Source organism: Pararge aegeria, chromosome 12 (genome assembly GCF_905163445.1).
Source record: "Pararge aegeria chromosome 12, ilParAegt1.1, whole genome shotgun sequence".
Taxonomy (NCBI): Eukaryota; Metazoa; Arthropoda; class Insecta; order Lepidoptera; family Nymphalidae; genus Pararge; species Pararge aegeria.
In genome coordinates, this window is record NC_053191.1 from 4105498 (window position 1) to 4126261 (window position 20764).

At 35.5% G+C, this 20764-nt stretch overlaps 1 protein-coding gene across 1 annotated transcript; it reads left to right on the plus strand.

The window, feature by feature from the left end:
* Positions 1–4331: 4331 nt before the first annotated feature.
* Positions 4332–18376, plus strand: LOC120627816 (alpha-tocopherol transfer protein-like). Its single transcript, XM_039895873.1, has 8 exons — positions 4332–4488; positions 12867–13019; positions 13454–13613; positions 14107–14165; positions 14453–14649; positions 15030–15140; positions 15770–15872; positions 18005–18376. Exons 2-8 carry the CDS (start codon positions 12881–12883, stop codon positions 18154–18156), a joined length of 921 nt encoding a protein of 306 aa, XP_039751807.1. The 5' UTR covers positions 4332–4488; positions 12867–12880; the 3' UTR covers positions 18157–18376.
* Positions 18377–20764: the final 2388 nt, after the last annotated feature.

Below are 20764 nucleotides of genomic sequence, written 5' to 3' on the forward strand. Positions count from 1 at the left end.
ATAAAAGGAAAAGATAAAACTAAACTAATTATAGCAACTTTAAATACAAGAACTCTTCGAACAGATCACAAACTTGCAGAACTAGAGAATGCACTAGAAAAAATAAACTGGGATATATTAGGATTGAGCGAAATTCGACGGTTAGGAGAAGAAGTGCGAGAGTATAAGGATTATATATTTTACTATAAAGGGGAAACTAAAGGACTACATGGAGTAGGTTTTATGGTCAAAAAGGAACTAAAAGAATCAATTATACAATTTAGAAGTAAATCAGAAAGAATTGCCGTTTTAGATCTGGCTTTACAAGAAGGAAAAGATCCATGGTCTATTATACAAGTGTATGCACCCACAGAACAAGCCAAGGAAGAAGATAAAGATTTATTTTATGCATCGCTACTGGACACCATTGAAGAAAGCAACAAAAACAAAATTGTAATGGGAGATTTCAACAGCCAAATAGGCTGCCAGCAAGTAGGAGAAAACAATGTCATTGGTCTCTATAGCCAAGGCAAGCGTAATAAAAACGGACGAAAATTAATCGATCTTGCTCTGGAATCAAATTTAAGAATAATGAACACCTACTACAAGAAAAAAATAAACAGGAAATGGACATGGATCTCACCGGATGGGAAACATAAAAATGAAATAGATTTTATATTAACTAACAAGCCTAATTTATTTAATGATGTTAGCATTATAAATCAACTCAATTTTAGTACAAATCATAGGATGGTTAGAGCCACCTTAAAAATTACTAACAGGCGGAAAACAAGAAAACACATAAAAAACATATCGGATCAAATACCTATTCCAATCCCAGAAAATATACGAAATAAAGCTAAAGAACAACTAGACAACCTTAAATCGAACTATTCCATCCAAGAAAAATACAATGAACTTGAAAAAATACTAACCAAACTAAGAACTGAATTAACACAACATGAAACGGACAAATAAGGACAGAATAGGACATAACGCAAGGATATTAATAAACGAAAGAACAAAATTGTTAACAGATAGAAAAAAGAACATCAAAAAGATAGAAGAAATTAGTAAAAAGATCACATCAAGTATAAGACACCATAAAAAAAAGACACGTCTCACTTTGAAATCGAAAAAACAGGAGGAATCAAGAGAGCAATGAATAAACTTAAAAATCATTCGTCTTGGATACCAAAAATGAAGGGTAAAGACAAAGGAAACAAGGAAATGGAAACGTCAAAAAGAGCATTGATCTGCAAAATCACCACCGACTTCTTCAGGGATCTTTATAGCTCAACAGTTATCAATATCGGCCCAGGGCCCAAACGTGGAGGAAGTCCCACATATATTAGAAGGCGAAACCATGAAAGCCATTCTATCTAAAAAAAACTATAAAGCCCCTGGTGAGGACGGAGTGACCGGCGAGCTGCTAAAGGGGATATTAGACATTTTGCTTGGCCCACTACCCCACCTATTCAATAACATCTTGGACAATGAAGTTGTTCCAGAACAATGGACCAGGTCAACTGTAGTGCTAATTCACAAAAAAGGGGACAGAGACAATATGGACAACTATAGACCAATAAGCCTAATGACAACAATTTATAAAATATTTTCTAAAATCATCTTAGACCGGCTCACTAAAAGGTTAGACGAAGAACAGCCTAGAGAACAGGCGGGTTTTAGAGCTGATTTTTCAACAGTAGACCACATACATGTAGTGAAACAAGTTGTTGAAAAATATAATGAGTATGGTAAATCATACTATATATCATTTATAGACTACAATAAGGCATTTGATTCCCTTTCTCACAACTACATATATAAAGCCCTTGCCAGTCAAGGAATATAAAATAAATATATCAGACTCATTAGAAATATATACAGCAACAGCACAGCAACAGTGAAGTTGGAAAGAATTGGAGAGGAGTTCAAAATAAAGAAAGGAGTAAGGCAAGGAGATCCTTTGTCTCCTAAACTCTTCTTAGCAGTGCTAGAAGAAATTTTTAGAAATCTACAGTGGGAAGAGTTAGGAATTAATATAAATGGATGCAAACTGACACACCTGAGATTCGCAGACGACTTAGTGCTATTTACCGATGACCCAGACACTCTACAAGAAATGCTAAACCAACTAGCATCAGAAAGCCGGAAAGCAGGTCTCACCATCAACACTTCCAAAACGAAGGTTATGACAAATAGACATAAACAAACTATAAAAGTAAACAACCAAGAGATAGAATATGTGGACGAATATGTCTATTTAGGACAAATAATCTCACCAAACATGCAGATGGACAAGGAATTGCAAAGGCGAGTGAACAATAGCTGGGCTCGATACTGGTCACTCAAAGAAGTACTAAAAAGCAAAGATATTCCAATGCCAACCAAATCCAAGGTATATAACATGTGTATTCTCCCAATCCTCACTTATGGATGTCAAACCTGGGGATTAACGAAAGCTCACCAACAGAAGCTTAAAGTATGCCAACATAGAATGGAAAGGAGCATGTTGAATATTAAGCTGAAAGACAAGTGGAGCATAAGGAAAATTAGGAAGGCCACAGGAGTAACGGATGTCCCCAGAAAGATTAAGAGGCTAAAATGGCGCTGGACTGGCCATGTAGTTAGATCCTCGAAAGAAAAATGGACTAAAGAAATTATATCTTGGTACCCTAGAGATGGCAAGAGGAAAAAAGGACGGCCACAAAAAAGGTGGGAAGATGACCTGCCAAAAGGATGGCGCAGAATAGCCAGAGACAGAGCACACTGGAGTATTCTAGAGGAGGCCTATGTCCAAGGACAGCCTGACTAAGCGCGCTGGTGTTACAATTTTTTTAGGAATAAATATAACTAAATTAAATAATAGATTTAGTAACTAGTAGTGTATAAGCAAAAATGTATTTAGTCAGAGAATAAAGGCTATTTTTATTTTTTATTTTATTTAAGTAGTATTAACTCGCTTTTTTGACTCCTTATGTAGTGGGAATAATAAAACCTAGCGTATGTATTATTATACCCATGATATTAGAAATAACAAATAATACAATCCAAACGTATACATTTGTGAAACTCTAAACATGTAGCTGGCTATCTGAATATTATTACTACTAAGCTAAACGTTTGTACCCAGGTGAGTATGCTTATAACCCAGGATAGCTACCAAGATAATATATTTATGGGAGCATATATTTCTACAGAGGTAATAAATAACGTCTCACAGCCGTTAACAGTGGAAAAATATATTTTTGTAGTTTTTAAACGAGGTTCTACATACCCGAATTTAATACATATCTTTTGTAAATAATAATACCTACGGGTCAACAAAAAATGTACTTTTTTCAGACACATAAAATAGAGAGTTGATAGTAATTTAACTTAAAACAAAAACTAGAATTTTCAGGAAGTTTTGGGACACTTTCCATTTTTTTCATTTCATGAACTGCTATGAAATTGAAACGAAAATCTGGCATCTTTTTGCATATACACCTAACTGGCCTACTTGTATATTCAGGGAACCACATACTAACGAACTATTTTGACGATGTTTTGTGTGCTTTAAGATTTTTCTCCGACCGACTCGCACAACTATTTTTCTGTTACGGCCCACCTGATGGTAAGTAAAAACAGAGCAAGGTCTTTCTCGTCTCGTCTCTCAAGGTCACTTCGCAGGTCATGCAAGGACTACGGCCTATAACGTGCCGCCCTGTGTCCATCATCCAGAGGCGTAGGTGTTCAGCTTCATGTGAAGCTTTCAACGGTGTAGGAAAACATAAGGAAACCTGCATACCTAAGAATTCTCAGTAACGTTCTTAAAGGTGTATGGAGACCACACATCCGCACTGGGCCAATCACCGTGGTGGTGGACCACGGCCTTAAACCTTCTCACTGGGGAAGTGACCCGTGCTCTGTAGTTGGCGATGGTCCAGAGTATAGGACTTCGATTCGAACTCGGCTTCCCGAAAGTGAAGCCAAAGTCCTAAACCATCGCTAAAGCGAGTCATTTTGCCGAAAATGATTCAAAAATGTCCATGGTTGGCCAATATTAAAGTCTAATAAATTTAACTACGACATTACAATCACACGCGCAAAAAATGCATGTAGGTACTAATTGAAATAAATTTTGGAAGCTCCTAATTGAATTACTGTTGATTAATCTCACAAATTGGGGTTTGAAGAGTGTTAATAATTAATATTAAAATGTAATAGAGTACTGCTGGATCTGCAAATATTTTGACATAATTTTCCAAAACTATATTTCCCCCTACACTATAATTGTACTCAGACCGCGTAACGAAATCATAAAAAGCAACACCCATCCAGTGCCATCGCATTTGAGGCAGCGCGGCGCACGCGCATAAACAATACTGGTGCATAGATAATAAATTGCAAAAGTCAATTTTTTTTACCAAAAAAGTTTTTATTAATCTGCAAACACGTTGCGTTCAAGTGAGAGTGTTTCGATCGTTGAAAGTTTGGCGTGCGACTTGATTTTTCATTACCAAGGTGAATATACATACATATATATTTTTTTCAAATTTTCATTAGTGTAGTGCTGTGATTCTTAGTGCCAATTTGAGTTTTTTTCTAATAAAGCATTACCTTTTAAACTTCCGAAAACATGTCCAAAGTATTAATCCAGCATTACATTTTTAAAACCAGTAATAATGTACGTCGGTTTTAATTTCATTTTGTTATTATTTCATTCATTTCATTAAGAGTAATTATTATAAATAATATAAACATCGTTAAAACTTATTCTTTTACTTAACTAATATATTCTTTCGTTACTAAAACTATTCTTATGTAGATACCTTAAATTTGAACAAAGTTGATGTTATGTTTGTCACTGCACATTTTTAAGATTTTGCTAGTTCCCAAAAAGCATTGATCCCAAGGAAAAACTAAAACAAAGTTGTATGAAATAGCTTAGTTAGGGCTTCGTTGTTCGATAATGTAGATGGAATCAGATCTTTCTTTTACGTTATAGCAGTGAATGTGTCGACTTTGGTATGCATTCAGATAACAAAATAAATTAAAATCCTAAAATTATTTATTTCCTGAATATTTTTTACAGTAATATGTCACATAATCTGTTAGTATATTGTTTCACTTTATCAGGTATACATTGAAATACTAGCTGTTGCCCGCGTCTTCGTCCGCGTTTATTATGGTTCTATACCTATCGCGTGGGAAACTTTTGTTATAAAAATAAAAAATAGCTTATGTCACCTACTCTCCGTCCTTCCAACTAACTCTATGCCAAAATTAAGTTGATTATTTATTGGTTGCTTGGTTAGGAAGCACAAACGAAGAAACAAACAGACACATTTTAAGTAAGTATAACCTACTCTGTGTAGTGGTTATATTCAACCAATTTAAATGACATTCAACAAGAATGCAGGGATACTCAACATATGGCTCCAAAACAACCGTTTAAAAGTGTGGAACAGGCCCAAACTAAAGACTCCTTTTACAAAATAAGTTTACTAATGCATATTTGAATCGTAAGCCATTGCATGTAATAGAGATGTAACATTTCAATAGAAAAAAACCTTAAACTATAAAATGACAGGTAAAATGAATGCTCTATCATTCGGACTTAAGTCAACCATTTACACAGATGCAGACGCGTATTAATCGAACAATTAGCGGTAACCACAAGAAAGTATGAAAAAGAATGTTCAGTATTAATATTTATTAGATCGCTGACTCGGTGGAAACGATCGGATGATTCACTGGTCGTTAACCCGCTGTTGCGCGGAGAAACTGCTCGAGATCGTAGTCTCCTAGTACCTAGTTATTATACGCTGCGCAACGCGTTTTGCCCACAGCGTGCGGTTAACCTGAATATGGTTTAATGGGAGGCAAATACATTACACTTCCTAGACAATGGAATATATTCGAAGAAATATAAACTCCTAAATTACTCAGTTAATAATTAACTCTTTCTCTTTTTTGCTTTTTGTAGATTCCGGTTTTTATCCAAATACTGAAGGGATACTAAATTGTTTAACAGTCTGCGTATATAATAACTACTAATATGTTTACATAGTTTGTCATATTTTACTTCGTAACAAACGTTTGTTACACAATATCCCGTAGTTTGGTTCATATCAGGTTTTCAATTATTGTGAATGATTAAAATAAATTATACTTTATATTCTTCAATTCAAAAGTAAATCTCCGAGTATCTAGAGTTTCAAACGCGCCCTAACCCTACAGGTTAAGATGCGTGCCACGAGATATTTATGTCTACCCATTATCTCGTGGTACCCTCCGCGTAGAACTGTCGAGTAAACGTCATACTTAACTAGCTTTTTCCCAGGGCTTCGCTCACGTTAAGTTAAATTTTTGATTTGGTTAATTTAACTACAAAGGTTTCAAAAAATGTCTTGCTGCTAATAGAAAAATACTTAAAAAATCAGAAACTTTCATATACAATTTGATGCCTTTGGAGTTTTTTTAATTTGTGTCACACGTATTGCTTTATTTTTAATCGAAAACCTAAAATCAAAGTTTCATGTATTCAAACTTGAAACAAATTGATAAATGAACGATTTTATACAACATTTTTATCCCCATTTAACCCTCTTAGGGTTGGAATTTTTAAATAACCTTTCTTAGCGGATAGCAGCCCGAACCGTCCAGTGGTTAGAGCTGTGCGTAGATATATCAGTCAGTCAGTCAGTCAGTCAGTCAGTCAATCAGTCAATCAGTCAGTCAGTCAATCAATCAGTCAATCAGTCAATCAGTTAGTCATTCAGTCAATCAGCCAACAGGCAGTCAGTCAGTCAGTCACCTTTATATAGACAAACGAGATCATCTATATATTTATATATATAAATCTATATATCTATATATTTATATATAGACAAACGAGATCAATAAATACATTTGATTTCATTCATTTATATATTTATATATATAAATATATAGATGATCTCGTTTGTCTATCAGTTACTTTTTTACTGCTAAACCACCGGTGAAATCTTGACAGTGGACCGGTGGAATTGGCATATAGATGCTTGCATTGAAGAGAGCTTGTAGTAAAGAGATGTTCGAGATTATACCGTGGGTTCCATTATAATATATTAAAAACTTCTCAAGAAAACTTGCCCAACTGCGAATACGGCAAGACCTTCAGCGCTCTTTTTACGAGCCAACCTATTTTGTTAAACTTTTGCTAAGTGATTTTTAATGACAACTTAACCGCAATGGTCTTTTGCATTGTCAGAGAACGGTCTCAGAGGGCCTAACTTTTAAAAAAAATATTTAATTTAATAAAATTGTGTATTCGCTGTTTTGTCAAAGAAAACCAAGGCAGAAAACAGTTTTTTATCTACTTTTTTAATACAATCCACTAAAGTGTAAAATGCTTTCCCTGCATTGTATATCCGGCAACGTATCTTGATCTTGAGTGCGTCAAGACATGAATTAGGCATATTCTAGTCGAGTATGCTCTAACCTAAACCTCATTTCAGCTTTTTAAGGCTTGATGCACAGAAAAGCTGTTCTTTGCACCGGTGCCCTATATGTTTGGTATTGAACTTATTTGCGATGAAAATTATCCTGACTCTTCTTGGATCACATACTGAAGGCAAATTCAGAAATCAGCTGATTATGATTATGCTTCACATTCATAACATGCTAGCCAAATGAAAATACGCTTTAACTTCTAAAATGTTGTGTAGGAACTGAATAGCCCTATTTAAATAGATCCTTACAAATTACAATTCACAAAGCTGTCTCGAGGGACTAAAATTTGAATTCATAATTGGTGTTATCTCACTTACGAAAATAAGTAATTGTACCAAAGAAATACGAATTCATTTTATTTTGGTACATTTACGGTACTTAGATTGTAATCAGGGTCTAATGATAGAACCCCATATTTAAAAATTTCAATTGACATTTTAAACACGTAAATAACAAAACTGTATCTCAGACACGATTTCCGTGCTCCCCTATCATTAGAAAGAGGATGTGCAGGTCACCTCGATATAGAAATGCCAAATGATTGCAAGTGAATGACGTCTCTATTAGAATAGTAATAAAGGTAGTAATTCTACTAAGTTATAAATAATGTGTGAGCTGTACATAGCGGTAAAGCATACCTATGCTTGCTATGAAAAATAATGGGTGGTGCAATTGAAAACGTGATGTTTTAAAAAGTCTGCCAATGACTCGAACGTTTATAAATTGTAATGGTTTTTGCGCTAATGCTATCCGAATTGCTTTGTATGATTTGTTTCTTTTTAGTCGTTGATAACCACAGAAAATTTTGCTGCATTAGGTACTTATCCTTTTTTACACGTTTTGGAACATCATGAAAACGTATTATACGATACCATCTTTGCGGTCTTATAATCCTTTGTAGTAAATATCCAAGGCAATTTCATTAATGTAAAATATACAACCAGCAAATTTATTCAAATTCTTAAATGTTATAATCTAATAAAGCATACTTAATAATCTAAAGATATGGATCAGTTTTCACGCAGTAATTTTCTCTTGAAACACTTTCTTTCGAACTCTCTCTTTATAACCAACGCTTCTCGGTTTGCATGAATTACAATTTGTATGTATGAATAAATAATAGGTACATAATTTTTATTTATATGCGGAAATATTTTCATAACATAAAGGCGTTATGTTATATGTACGCTTGTTAAAAAAAACTTACATAATTCAGTACAACTATACAAAGCGTTAAAATAATTGAAGCGGTGATAGCCCGATGGGTAGAAGGGGGGGCGAGTTCGAATCCTCGCACACACCTTTAACTTTTCTAAGTTGCGTGCATTTTAAGCAATTAAAATATCAACGGCGAAGGAAAACATCGTGAGAAAACCTGCATAACTGAGAGTACTCCATAATGTTCTCAAAAGTGTGTGTCACCAATACTCACCGGGCCAGCGTGGTCATTGTGGGAGGAGACCCGTGCCCCGTAGTGGGCCGGCAATCATCATCATCATCTTAACCAATTGACGTCCACTGCTGGACATAGGTCTTTTGTAGGGAGTTCCAATGCACGGTCCTGGGCCGCTTGCCTCCAACGGCTCCCAGCAACTCGCCTGATGTCATCTGTCCACCTCGTTTGGGGCCGACCTACGCTGCGTTTACCGGTGCGGGGTCGCCATTCCAGCACCTTAAGACCCCAACGTCCATCGGTTCTCCGAGCTATGTGCCCCGCCCATTGCCACTTCAGCTTCGCAACTAGCTGAGCTATAATAATAATAATAATAATAAAATCATTTATTCACACGATTATTAACTTTACGTAGGGATACTCCTAACATAGCTCTCTCCATCGCCCGCTGAGTGACTCTGAGCCTTCTTATGAGGCCCATAGTTAGCGACCAAGGCAATAGGTTGATATAATGAATGATGATGATTAAGCATAAAATAACTTAGTAGTTATTAATTCAACTATGGATCACAAAGTCCTGGGTTCTAAGTGAAGGACCAAAAATTGTTAAGTTCTTCCGTTGAGCGATTTTTATTGTCAGACCTAAGCTAAAAGATTACGGGTGTCTAATCCGTTAGCTCGGTTAGTCCCAGTTCATCACAACCTATAACAGTCCACTGCTGGACCAAAGGCAATCACCACGCTGGGCAGATGGGTTGTTGATCGCAGTACATAGGCCCATTACCGACCGACTACAGGGCATGGGTCCACCACGCTGGCCCAGTGAGGATTGGTGGACTTCACACACCTTTGAGTACATTATGGTTAACTCTCAGGTATGTAGGTTTCCTCACGATGTTTTTCCTTCAACGTTGAAGGAAGTGTTATTTGAATTGCTTTAAACGCACATAACTTAGAAAAGTGAGAGGTGCGTGCCGGGATTCGAACTCTCTCCCCCGAAAGTGAAGTCGAAGTCCTACTAGGCTATCACCGCTAATATTTAAATAAATATAATACTAAAGAACACACATCGCCATCTAGCCACAAAGTTATCGTAGCTTGTGTTATGGGTACCAGGATAACTGATGAATATTTTTATGAATAATATACAGAAATACTTATAATAAACAGATAAACACCTCGACACTGAAAATCATTCATGTTCATCACTCAAACATTTTCTAGTTCTGGGAATCGAACCCACAGCATTGGAGTCAGAAAGCAGTGTCACTCAATATCTGTGGGCACAGATAACATACAATTGTAGATGTATTATTTTTCAATAACAGATACTCAATTATAATTTTTGCAGAGAGTTACAATTGAGCTAAATAAGTGTTTCATAAGACCGCGTGTACTTATATTTAACGCCATCTGGACATGTTCAGAGATAACCGTAGCGCAGTTTTAATATATACCCTCGGAAGTTGCGTCTTACTTAGAAGGTTTCTAATAATACAACTAGATGACGCTATGAGCTTTACAGTGTTGTGCACAAATCGTCGACAAATCCTAACTAAACTGAATTGACAGGTGTAAAATTAGTGCTATATTTTTCCATACTGACATCGTGAAATGGATTGGCATTCTTATGAACTGCTAATTTAGTTATTTAAGAGATTTATGTACAATAAAATTGGCAATATTATAGTATTCCATTCAAACAATGAATACCTATTAGTTTCATTCTTCGGCACATTTATTACGTTTTTTTACAAAACCCGTTGAAACCGTTTGTTTCCTGGGACAAAAAGCCTATACTCTCCGTCGTTTTAACTAACTTTATATTAAATATCAAGTATAGTTGCTTAATTTTTTTTTATTTCACTACTGGCAGTTAGTTATAAGTCCTAATCGGTTTCTACGCGACATCGCGTCGCACCGGAACGCTAAGTCTTTTAGCGGCACGTCTTTGTCGGTAGGGTGGTAACTGGCCACAGCTGAAGCCTCTCACTAGACCAGACCAGAGAAAATTCAGAAATTGTAAATTCTCAAATTGCCCCTGCCAATAATCAAACCCGGGATTTCCCATTTAAATTCACAGCGCTCACAGTTGCGCCTGGGAGTTAGGGCATTTATAATATAACAAAGACAGTAAGGATAGGAACACATTATGCAAAGTGCTCTGAAATCAAATTTAGCTTTTCATGAGATAGCGCGTTTTGCGTAATGCCTTTCACCTATTATTTTTATGTTTCATGCAAATTGTAGAGCCATTTGTAAAGCCCCCGTCCTGTACCTTACAAAAGTAATAACGGGGGATACGGGCCAATTTAATTTCGCCTCTAGTTCCTTTATGACAGGGCCCTTATACTTAATGTCTATTAAATTGTTTTTATATTCAAATTCGAACGTTCCTCATACAATAACTGTGCCTTAGCCTACTAGGTAAAAATGCCAACTGATGGTACAAATTAAAAGGGGGATGTAGCGGTAATTTCAAGCGACCAAGTATTTACTGGGTTATCAGAGCGCTTCTCGTGACCGCAGCAAGGAATTTCCTAACACCAAACGGTGAAAGCAAAGTTAAAAAGCAGTTTTTGCACGATCGTTCCGCGGCATAAACCGCGAATTTAATTCTTTTTAAAGAAAGTGTATAAGTCGTTTCGGGTTTAGGTAGGGCTATCACACATTTTATTTTTATAACTTAAATTTCCTTGTAAATGTTAGAAGCGAATTTATAGTTCACAGATAAGTTTGTTGCTCGCGTGTAATTTCCGTAAGATGAGATAGCCGGCTATATTATTGTGACTCAAGATATTAAACGAATTCCACTTGCACCCACCAGCGGTTCTCCCCGGTGGGTGTACGGTTAGCTTTCCCTGCTGACACTAGATAATGTCACGTACATTATCACGTTTGCCTAAATGTCACTGGCACTTCAATGTCAATGTTTTCACCCATATTGGAGCAGCGTGGTTGTTGAATGCTCTAGCATCCTCCTACAAGAGTTTGAATTCCAATCTCCCACAAACCCTCATTGGAGCAATGCTGTGGGTTTCTGCTCTATAACCCTTTTATCTTATGAGAGAAAACCCTATAATCAGCATTCGGACGTTAAAAGACCTTAGAAAAATATAAATGAACTAGCTGAATTTAATTCAGCTAGTTCATTTTTATTTTTAGTTCAGTCATATTTTTGGGTTTTCTTATTTTGGTTTGTTTTCTACCACCAAATAAGTCGCAACTGATTTTTATTCGAGTAAAGCGTGTTACGTTAGACACTTGTGTCACAACTTTACTCCCGTTACGGGACAAGGTTAGTGGGCTAATGTGTCAATGCTCTTGAAATCCTATCCCATACATGGTTCCTTATAATGTCTCAGAAATAGTTACGAAACTAAACTAATAATAATTATTGAGGTGGTGCAATGGAGAGAGCTGTGTGAGCGGCAAAGGCAATAGCCGCAATAGGAATTGGAATTAATATTTTTTCTCCGATCTGGTCTGCTGGGAGTCCTTAGCCGTGGCTAGTTTCCTTTATGCCGACAAAGATGCGATGCCAAGCGATTCGGTACGATGTCACGTAGACACCTCTTAGGAATATAAGTTTAATTTAACTGCAAAAAGGGTTAGACCGCTACTATTTTAGACTGCATCATCATTTTCAGGTGAGATTTCTGTTTAGGGCTAACTTAAAAGGGAATAAATAATAAAAATATTTCTTGTTACTGAGTCAGGATTGATTATATTAACACTTAAAAAACTTAAAACATTTGCATAATAAAGATAACTTTTAGAATGTTCTAGAAACGCCTGACCCATAGTTTTGAAAAAGCAAATCAAATCTAAACTAAGATAATATTTCAAAGGGAATCATTTATTTTAATCGAATATTAGAAAAATAAATTTGTATGCTACCGACTCGTTTTTAAAATTGGAAACACAGAATCACTGAACACATCAGAATTAATGCAATACAAAATGATCTAAAACATCTTAGTAAATATTTTTTTGTATTTCATTGTTCCAGAACCAGAAGCCAAGATGACTTTAGAACAGCCAGCTGGAGAGATGTGGCAGAAGATCCGCGAGGAGCTAAATGAGAACCCCGACACTCGGGAACAGGATCTTGCACATATCAAGGAGTGGCTGAAAAAGGAACCTCATCTACCCGATGAATTTGGTAACAAATTAGTTCTTTTCCGTACAGTTTCGCGTATTTTGGAAGTAAATGTCAAAGTCAAATAATTCTTTATTGAAATAGGCACATAGATGGCACTTTTCATGCGTACATCACATGTAAAATATGACATAGGAGTGAGTTGATGGCAATAAATAAATTCGTCAACTTAAAACTAAAGCTACGAGGGTTCCAAACGCGCCCTGGTCAATTTTTTTTTTATTAGTAGGCCTATCACAGACACTTATGAAGCGTTGATTCATATATGTTTACATTATTGTAAGGGTACGGTGATAACTTCGTTTACTAACTTTAACTTGTATTGCTTTAAATTAATGATACCATCTTAACTAGTTGAGGAGTAGAATGTCCTCATTAATTTCCAACATATTTTTGGATGTTATCAATTACTTCTACTAGTTAACTTTCTATTTCAGATGACCAACGCATCATGACCTTCCTTCGCGGATGCAAATTCTCCCTGGAGAAGTGCAAGCGTAAACTGGACATGTACTTCACCATGCGCTCGGCCGTGCCTGAGTTCTTCACCGACAGAGACATTACTCGCCCAGAGCTTCAGGAGATTACTAAAATTATGTAAGTCAAACCAAATTATATCCCTAGTAAAAAAACAAAACAGTTGAATAATCACACTGGTTTACCTAGTCGTATTTTTAAAACATACTCCACACAAAGAGCTATAAATAAGACTGATTACAATAAAAGAAAAGTTATAAAAAATTCAGTTTGAAACCCTTATGGTGAAATATGTTTTACTCAGGACACAATGTTTTTAATGCAAAAATCTTAATTGTATGAAAAACTAAGACTTCGTATCTGAACCTTTGTTGAATGCACTTTAAAAAAAAAACAATAGACAAACCAGACTTTTAACTTCTTAACTTTAAAGAACTTTTTATTTTGGATTGATCTGCACAAATTAAATGAAACAATAACCGAGCTTTAAATTAAATAGCAGACTGGTACCAGTTACAAGAGCCATCAAAGTCTATAACAACACGAAAAACACACAAAGGGCGAAAAATATATGCATGAAGTCAAATTGTTAACAAAGAACTTATAATTTCAGCCAAATGCCACCACTCCCTGGTCTTACTCCCGATGGCCGTCGTGTCGTACTTATGAGAGGTGGGTACCTTTTCACGTCAATCAATGTAATATCGCCGCACGGCGTTGATATGAGCAAAACATCAGTTGTAAAGTATTCGTTTGCCATAACAACAGATCTAATCAATGACTATTTTCGTAACAAAATTTGAAAATCACCAACGATTTGATTGGTTGATTTTTGATTCATCAATGATCAGCTTTACAGAAACTGTTAGTAACTTTCAGACTTCCACAAGATAGAAACGTTTGTAAAAATGTTATTACGTTCAACACTCAAAATAATCATTTGTATATATTGGTTTCAGGTGTTGAAAAAGATGTGCAAACACCCAATGTAGCAAACGCATTCAAGCTGGCGCTTATGCTTGGAGATGTTAGACTAACGGAAGAGAAGGAAGGCGTTGCAGGAGATATTTACATTCTGGATGCTTCTGTAGCGACCCCTAACCACTTCGCGAAGTTTACGCCAACATTGGTGAAGAAATTCTTAGTTTGTGTTCAGGTAAATAAAATATGGATTATCCAGCAGAGTGAATTAGAGTGTGCTTGAAAGCGACTTATGAAACGTTTAAAATGTTGAGAAAACACAATTGAAATGGAAAAATTTAAATCCAATCTAATCCAATTTGGGTATACCAACCTAAGACGTAGTGATCCGTGGTTGAACATAACAAACACTAGAAAACAAGGCAGTTAGTTGCATTAACCAATAAAATTAATCCTTTAAAAAAATCTAAACCTTTGCTAGGATATCTTTTATTATAACGTCTACTGTTTCAACGTTTCCTTCAATTTCACAGCTGTAAACTTGACTTAGGGTTAAATACCTTTTTGAGACCTCAAAAAACGGGAAAATTAATTTTAACTAATGTGTTTTCGCAGGAAGCATACCCAGTGAAACTGAAACAAGTCCATGTGATAAATATTTCACCATTAGTGGACAAAATTGTGAATTTCGTCAAACCATTCCTGAAAGAGAAGATTAGAGACAGAGTAAGTATATTTTTCTCATAAGGACACAACAAAAAATTGTTGAACTAGCGAAATAACAAAATCTCTGACGTACATTCTTAAACGAAAAAAGTCAGTAATCCTAAGAACATGACAAGAATTGCGGAGAGAAATAATTTGACATGCCCTACGATGCACTTTCATAAAATCTAACTAACATCTCATATATATATAAACAATGTGGTTGGCTATAAGGCAAAAAAAACCTTTATTTTAAATTTATTCTCAAAATGAGTAGGTTCGATATGGTTTCATTAATCCTATTCATTTAAGCCACGCTAGCCCAGTTCGGATTGGTGGACTCCATACCTACATCTTTGAGTACATTATGGAGAACTCTCAGGCAGGTTTTCTAACGATGTTTTCCTTCACCGTTGAAGCAAGTGATATTTTAATTGCTTAAAACGCACATAACTTAGAAAAGTTGAGGTGCGTGCTGGGATTCGAACTCGGCCGCCGAATAGTGAAGTCGAAGTCCTACCCACTGGGCTTATTAAGTAAAATTTGTGAAAATTGCTTTAATTGTTATAACATTACGAAAAAAGACGTATAATAAAAGAATAACTAACATACATTTTTTAATTTTGCTGATTTTGTTGTTTTATTTGCAGATCTTCATCCACAGCGATGTCAGCGAACTTTACAAACACATTCCACAGGAAATGATGCCGAATGAATATGGAGGAAAAGCTGGTCCCATGAATGATATTCACAGTAAGTTCCTTTTTTAAAATCTCATTTTTGAGAGCTTTTGCAAAATATCTGCATGTCGCCCTATCCTACCCTTTAACGCTTATTTTAACTTAATCTGACGAATTTTGATTTGCGACCCATTCTAAACCCAAAGATATAGAATGGATTTATTTTCTACTTTATGTTAATTTTTAAGACCTGTTTCACCACCTTCCGACAAGCGGCTTGAAGCTTAAATGTAAGTTTTGTAACTATGTTAAATTATGTCAAGTGACAAAGACTAAAATTGTGAACAAACTATCTGACATTTATCAGAAGATGGTGAAATGGAGCCTTTGTGTATGGATGAAAACACTTTTATTGTACACCACATAAACATATATAAGTACAAATTTAACAAAAATGTGTAATATAATGGAAGTGACAAAAAGAACAAATATAACCAAAATTGTTAACATAGTTAATGATTTATTCATTTAATTGTTAATCATTATCATTGATACACAATACTTGCATTAATGAAAATGACTTTCTCAACAAAAACTCTAAGTAATAGATAGCATTTTAATAGCCATTCCATCTATCTGTAAACAGAAATTAAAAGGTATTTGGCAACGTTATTCCTAAAAAGAAATGCATGGATAAGAGCAACACCGTTTTTACAGACACGTCCGATTTAATTTGGTAAAGAAGAATTTAAAACAACTTAGACCCGAAAGAATATTTCCTGTCCCTGATTTTTGCTAGGTATATTGAATGAAAAATAGCTTTGTTCTACTTCGCCTGAAGCAAAACACAAGGCAATTTATTTATATTAGACATTAGCATAAAGTTAGTTAAAAATTCTAAGAGTGACACAGACTACTTTTATCCCAGAAAAACGTTCGGGATTTGTAAAAAAAACCGTAATAAACGCGGACGAAGAGCCCAGCTAGTAAGAAATAGGTTTTTTTTATACCTAATATTCCACATATAACTAGCTCTCTTTTGTGACAATGAACCCGAAGGAGTGTTCTCCTTCACAATTATCAACATAATAATATAATAATATAAATTTCGAATTCGTATTATGATAACAAACATACCCGACTGATTTTGGTTTTCTCCCCTGATCATGAAAGCGTATTCTATGTTTAAAATGTTCTGTGTGGTGACGGCAGATCAGGATACAGCGCTCTTTACGCGGTTGTTGTACGAGGCGACTGTGGGAATACAGCGGAGAAAGGGCCGTAGCGTGCTCTGTGCTACTACTACCACCTACTGTGATAAACAACCCATCTGTTCAGCGTAGTCATTATAGACAAACCCTCGCTATCGGAGAGGCTATTACCCTTTAGTCCAGCGGTAGACTGGTATTGGCTATTGATATACAACGTGTAAATGAAAACATTAATATTACTTCACAGACTTTAGAGGCACATTATTTACTGTCTCTAAGATTTCTCTGTGAAACCGTAACGCTAATAGTTTTTGAGTAAACAACTGCCATTGGTTTTTATTTAAAAACATCAGATACAGCCCTAACATCAAATGCAAAATTGAAGTCAACTTTGACTCCTGTCACTTATTTAATCTATTATAAATGTACCCATCGCATAGCATAGCGTAGGTACTATGAGCGAGTCGGTCTTTTATCTTCAATAGGGTTGTCATAAGAAACACTTAAAATGATTGAATTTGTTTGCATGGAAAAATAAATATGCTTCTATTGTTTTAATGATTTTACATGGTGATTCCTAATGAAATATACTTATGCACCCTTCAACAGTATTTCGTAATTCGTTTACACGTTATATATATTGAAAATTCTTGTGTATATAATCAAACAACGAACATATGTGTACAGAATTCAATAATTGCTTGATTCATTTATAATAGGTAATTTCGGTAACGCAACGGCATCAGTGGCGTACATAGAGGGTATGCACAGTGTACGCAGATGATAAATAATGAAGAAAATCTCCAGTAGGAGTTAAAAAAAACTTGATAGGCATTGTAAGAGTTATAAAAACCCTACCCTTAAGTATTTATAGCTCATACTGGAGATTTTGTTCAGTTTATATCATGTGAATACCCTCTATGCACGCCACTGCACAGCATCCACACTGTCAATTTTGAATTTTCAATATAATCATAATGATCTCTGTCTCCAGATGCATGGGTTAAGAAGCTTGAAGAGTACACACCCTGGTTCACCGAACAAGAGCAATACAAGGCAGATGAAGCCCTCAGGCCCGGAAAGCCTACAAACTACGATGAACTCTTCGGAATCGATGGCTCTTTCCGTCAATTAGTCATAGATTAAGTTATAAAGCTTAGACGTGATTTATCCGTTCAAGTGTGAAACCATTATTTTTAATACACTTTAATAGTTACACTATTATTTTGATCTTGTTCGGGTGTTAGCATCTCTACTGTCGCCTTCACACTCTCTCGTATTTAATACTCAAATTGTATTTTCAACCAAAGCAGTTTGCTCATTATTTTTTAATGTTCATATTTTAATGTTAATAACAACGAGTACATCACAGTGTTTATCTCGTTTATAAAAAGTATTCTTTAATCAATTCCGTTTTTTATTTCTTCATTCATTTGATTGGCGCATTGGGCAGCGATTCTGCTTTCTGAATCCAAGGCCGTGGTTTCGATTCCCGCAACTGGAAAATATTTGTGATGAGCATGACATATTTTTCAGTATCTGGGTGTTTATCTGTATATTATAAGTATTTATTTATATTATTCATAAAAATATTCATCAGTCATAACACAAGCTAAGCTTACTTTGGGGCTAGGTGGCGATGTGTGCATTTCGTAGTATATATATTTATTTTATCTTTTGAGATTTGTCTTGTGTAAAAATACTTCAGCCTTCCTTTTAGTGACACCAACTTTGATACAAGTTACCTTTAACTTTTGGGAATTATGTGCATTTAGAGTTATTATCTTTCTCTTCCTAAAACGGCTAAGGAAAACATCGTGACGAAATCCGTTCTCCGTAAAGTTAGATATTAGAAGTCTAGTAATCGGCTTTGGGCCAATGCGGTAGACTAGACCTATACTTTTCTCATTAAGAGAGATGATCCGTGTAATGTAGTTGGCCGATAATAGTTTGATAATGGTGATGACAGTCTTGAGTTGGTTGGTTCCAGCGGCTGTCTCACTTATTTGATGTTGTATACTCATCTTATTTAATTGACCATTCTAGCACCCCTTTGAGCTATGTCAGGGCTTTCAACTAACAAAATATCATATCTAGATAAATATGGAGGGTAGGGAGTACACAAATCATTGAATGAATACATTTTTTTATAGTAGCAACTGTCTACAATAGACTACGGGAAAAGCTATTAATTGATGTGTTTTAGCCAATGGCCGTTCAAATAACGTGGAGGATCCTATTATAAGAGTGGAGACTTAAGCACAGCAATATAAGCTTTAATACTCCTGAAGATGATGATAACGACCGTCGATATTATCACGATTGAATTTTATAAGGCCTCGTAATTGAAGAATGTTCACAAAATTCCTTAACGTATAGCAGCAATTAACTCGCATCCGAGCAATAGGTGCAGTATTACTGCATTATACTTTCAACTATTACTTGTACGTAACATGCGGAAGTTGCTGTCGATTTTTTTTTTAATTAAGCCACACTTATATCATAATAACGAAAACAAGTTCGTTAGTCTATTTGTTTGTAACCAAAGCTTGGTTAATGTGAGGTATTTTGGCATAGCGAGAACTTGTAAGTCGGAGAGATGTTACTTTTGATACGAAAAACAAAGGATTATTAAACACTTCTGTTGAATCAATTACTGTTTCGGAACAACGCGACGGATAGCTAGGGCAAAGCTTAATAAATCTTTCACAAAATATTCATTCCGTGATCATAATATTAGATCGAATGTGGTCCCTATTGCAAACAGAAACAAATCTAAATTTCTAAACCACTAAATCCGCTTTCTGACCGCACATACTCGAAATACCAGCTAATTTCAACCGCGCACTTGCAAATTATGGAACAATAACCCATCTGATGTGTTTCCTCCAAAATTCAATCGAGGGTTATTCAAGGGCGGATAAACAAACTCTGGTACTGCAGATGTTTATGGGCGGCGGTGACCGTTAGCCCGCTATTAATATAAAAAAAAAAAAAATCTGATCATACGAAAAAGTAGTCCGTCTAGGAAAGGATGAGTTTACTTTTAGACCTGTCAGTTCAGTTTAGACTCGTGTGCAATGAAATTGGTACCACCGTAAATAAAAAAGTACATTAAATGGCTGGTCCCCGGCCAGTGCTATTTGCGAAACACATACAAAACTATATTTTCTAACATACTAACGGAAAATATTGCAGCAGCGAGTGAATCAGAGCGAGGAAGTGGAGCGGAGTGCAAGATGGTATTGCGAATTGATTATGACACAGATTTGTCGAGCTATTTCCAGTTTATTGGTTTTAATTATCGCGCCATAGTTCTTTGCTGTAATTGCTTTCTCTTATTTATAGTGCAAACTGAAGGGTAACTTTTGTACATTTTTTTACTATCATTACTAACTGAGAAAGTGTGTTTGCTTGCTTGTTTGTTTGTCCTTCCTTCACGCCGTAACCCAGCAACAAATCAATTTGATTTTTGGCATAGAGTTAGTTCAAAAGGCGTAAAGTGAGATAGGCTACTTTTTATCGTAAAAAAACAAACAGTTTCCAGGAGATTTGTAAGAACCTTAAAAAGAAGTGGACGAAGAACGCGATCTACGACTATCAAATGATTTCAAGATGACTTATTAGATTTGTTACTTGTATTATTACACATTCCTTTTTAAAAGCGTAGACTCGACTATCTTTTACTCCCTGATTTTATAAGTAACTACCCATTTTTCTTTAAACTGTATTTACATAAGATATAAGATAGGCA

Bases quoted from the DNA above. Each gene is read 5' to 3' on its own strand.
- LOC120627816 (XM_039895873.1), top strand. From the start codon at position 12,881: ATGACTTTAGAACAGCCAGCTGGAGAGATGTGGCAGAAGATCCGCGAG. The intron at 14,650-15,029 runs GTAAATAAAATA...GTGTTTTCGCAG, and splicing joins AATTCTTAGTTTGTGTTCAG to GAAGCATACCCAGTGAAACT. The intron at 15,873-18,004 runs GTAAGTTCCTTT...CTCTGTCTCCAG, and splicing joins TCCCATGAATGATATTCACA to ATGCATGGGTTAAGAAGCTT.